The sequence below is a fragment of the Saccopteryx bilineata genome, chromosome 2 (genome assembly GCF_036850765.1).
Source record: "Saccopteryx bilineata isolate mSacBil1 chromosome 2, mSacBil1_pri_phased_curated, whole genome shotgun sequence".
Taxonomy (NCBI): domain Eukaryota; kingdom Metazoa; phylum Chordata; class Mammalia; order Chiroptera; family Emballonuridae; genus Saccopteryx; species Saccopteryx bilineata.
This window is the reverse complement of record NC_089491.1, coordinates 249680793-249683859: the sequence shown is the minus strand read 5'-3', so window position 1 is coordinate 249683859 and position 3067 is coordinate 249680793. Positions and strand designations below refer to the sequence as shown.

At 50.6% G+C, this 3067-nt stretch overlaps 1 protein-coding gene across 1 annotated transcript; it reads right to left on the bottom strand.

The window, feature by feature from the left end:
* Positions 1–1645: 1645 nt before the first annotated feature.
* LOC136325494 (immunoglobulin omega chain-like) lies at positions 1646–2446 on the bottom strand. The gene is made up of 2 exons (XM_066259978.1): positions 2231–2446; positions 1646–2145 (listed from the first exon to the last, which is right to left on the bottom strand). Exons 1-2 carry the CDS (start codon positions 2274–2276, stop codon positions 1757–1759), a joined length of 435 nt encoding a protein of 144 aa, XP_066116075.1. The 5' UTR covers positions 2277–2446; the 3' UTR covers positions 1646–1756.
* Positions 2447–3067: the final 621 nt, after the last annotated feature.

Sequence of the window (3067 nt, the reverse complement as noted above, 5' to 3'; positions counted from 1 at the left end):
ACTGGGATGTGGAGGATCCAGGTTTGAGACCCTGAGGTTGCCAGCTTGAGCGCAGGCTCATCTGGTTTGTGCAAGGCTCACCAGCTTGAGCCCAAGGTCACTGGCTTGAGCAAGGGGTCACTCGGTCTGCTGTAGCCCCCCGGTCAAGGCACATATGCGAAAGCAATCAATGAACAACTAAGGAGCCGCAACGAAGAATTGATGTTTCTCATCTCTCTCCTTCCTGTCTGTCTGTCCCTCTCTCTGACTCTCTCTGTCTTTGCCTCAAAAAAATAAAATAAAATAAAATAAAATAAAATAAAATAAAATAAAACAAAACAAAACAAATGAGCCTGGAGTCTCCTCTTTGGGGCCAAAAGCCTGATGCAGAAAGAACAAAAAGAACTCAGTGTGTTTGAGGAAGTGAGAGCTCAGAGGGTACCTGGAACATGGTAGGAGCTGAGACCATTGTTTTACAAAAGTGACTTGGACACATGTAGAGCAGCCAATATTAACACGTATCTCTCTGGGCGGGACCCACCTGGGTAATGTTAGTCATGATAAATGGACATTCTCAGTCAAGTTTAGGGTCATAGGGGAGATGGTTTGTCTGGTACTTCTCTGTACATAGTGTGACCCACCACCCAGGGTCTCAGGGCACTGTCCTGTGGGCCAGGGTTGCAGTTAGTTACCTGTTCCCTCTTTACCCAATAAACTAATTGGTGAGGGTACACGCCTCCTGCCCCCAGGTGTTTCTATAGGTCCAGAGGTTTAGTATCCCTGGGATCATTAGGCAGGAGGATTTGAGGGTGACCTTGTTTACTGCACCAAACATAGCTTGGTTGAAACCTGAAGGCAGGAACTAGGGTTTTTCTCTGGAACAGGGGTTGGCAAACTGTGGCCTAAGTGCCATATCCAGTCCAACCCCATCTGTTTCCCTGAATGAGGTTGAATAGTAACATATTATCTGTGGCTGCTTTCATGCTGCGCCGTAAGGACAAGAACTCACTAGTTGAGAGAATGATTTTATGGCCCAGAACACTAAAATTATTTATCTGACCCTTTACAGAAAACATAATTATTTATACCAGCTCTGCTGTTCTCCTGCACAGAAGAGTTAATGCACTTCTCTCACCAAGACATTTTCACTGTCATATCTAGAAGTCCTGGCAGTTAGTCGGTATAGGCCGGGAATACTGCTCAGCGTCCTACAGTGTACAAGACAGCCCCCCCAACAAAGAACTGTGTGGCCTCAAATGTCGATAGTACTGAGGTGGAGCATCTGCTCTGGACCTATCACTTGGCACCCACTCTCTTCCCCAGGGGTCCAATAAAGGCATTTCTAAGCTCATTTACCCTGTAACTCCTGCAAATAACCAGGTGACAGCAGAGGGTCCTGTCCTTGGCCAGAATGTCCCATCAAGGTGCTATGTCAGTCCTCTGCCCCATAACCCACAAAAGCAGAGACTCCAGCCAAGTAGACCAGGACTGGTCAGTCTCTTGAGACCTTCACCTTAGGTTGGTTCTTGGATGCATCCTACCCATTTTGACCTTACATAGAACAGCCATGGCCTCCTTAATATAATTTAGCACACCAGTCAGACAAAACAGCTTCCCATGACACAAGTAGTTTTAATTCCCCAATCCAGCTCCAACAGGGCCTAACTGGTCAAGGAGCATCTCCATCACTCTCCATCGCCCAGGGCCCATCCTCATTCTCACCCTCTCCATGGGAATGTGCTCCCCCTCTGTCTTTTTAGTTCATGGTAGGCATATCCTAGGGTGCTGGGGACACTGAAGCAGCAGACTCCTCCTCCCCACTGTCCGGGTCCATCTTCTCCCTCTCCATGCTCTGGGCCCCCACGGAACAGTAATACGTAGCCTCATCCTCAGGCTGCAGCTCAGAGATGCTCAAGTACCCCGTGTTCTCAGTCAGATCTTTAGATCCAGAAAAGCGTGAGGGGACCTTGGGGCCCTGTTTCTTGTCTGAATGGGAGAAATATCTCAGCAAGAATCTTGGAGGGTGGCCAGGCCTCTGCTGGTACCAGAAGATGCTATAAATGCTGACATCATAGCTGCTGTTCAAGGTGCAGGCCAGACGAATTGTGGTTCCGAGGGATGAGGACACAGAAGGTGGCTGATTCAGCACTGGCTGAGGGCCACAACCTGGGGACACAGAAGAACATGGATACCTGGGGCAGGGCAAGGCAAGGGAAGGGGTCAGGGGCTGTAAGCTTTGGGGTATTCTCACCTATGAAGTGGGCAAGGAGCGCCAGCAGGACAGGAGGCCAGAACATGGTGCAGACGTGCAGAACTCTGTGTCCCAAACTGTGCGGTCACAGCTCCCGGGGCTCTCTGGGGTCTAGGCAGCATCCTCCTCTACCCTCCCAGGGGTGGAGCCATTGCACACCCGGTTCCAACCACCACCATCCCAAACTTTCTCAGGTTTGCAGCATCAGTTGGGAATGGTCCCATGATAGCCTCTGCGGCTCTTGCCTTGGCCCATAGAAGCATTTAGGGAGGAAACACCTGCTGAAAGCTCGCAATCCAGTGCCCAGAAGGCCAGTGCAAGTGTAGGTCCCTGAGGGAGAGATGAGACCCACGGAAATAAGATCCCTGTCCAAATTTACATACCCAGTGAACCGTGAAGAGAGGACACATCCTGAGAGGAGCAAAACACCTACTTTGTACCACAGGAAATGTTGGGTCCTGGAGGTGAGTGGATTACTCTGTTCTCATCCACACTCTTAGCTCCAAAGCTAGAGCAGCCCCTCCCTCACCAGGGTCCTACACAGATCCTGTCCCAGCCCTCCTGACCACTCCTCTTCACAATAGTCTTCCCAGGAGCTGTTGTAGCAGAGTTCTGGGGCAGCTTGCTCCTTGGCCAGACCCTGTGCCTGCAGGCGTTCTGTTTGTCTCACCCCAGTCCCACCCTGCTGGAGTTTGAGCCCATCAGCCAACACTTCTGGGTGGCCCAGGGTCTACTCCAGGGGTCCCCAAACTTTTTACACAGGGGGCCAGTTCACTGTCCCTCAGACCATTGGAGGGCCGGACTATAAAAAAAACTATGAACAAATCCCTATGCACA

What these genes read in the sequence shown, in the direction of transcription:
- LOC136325494 (XM_066259978.1), bottom strand. Translation starts at nt 2,276, where the DNA reads ATGTTCTGGCCTCCTGTCCTGCTGGCGCTCCTTGCCCACTTCATAG. An exon ending in GCTCCTTGCCCACTTCATAG is followed by an intron (nt 2,146 to 2,230) that starts GTGAGAATACCC and finishes CTGTGTCCCCAG; the next exon opens with GTTGTGGCCCTCAGCCAGTG.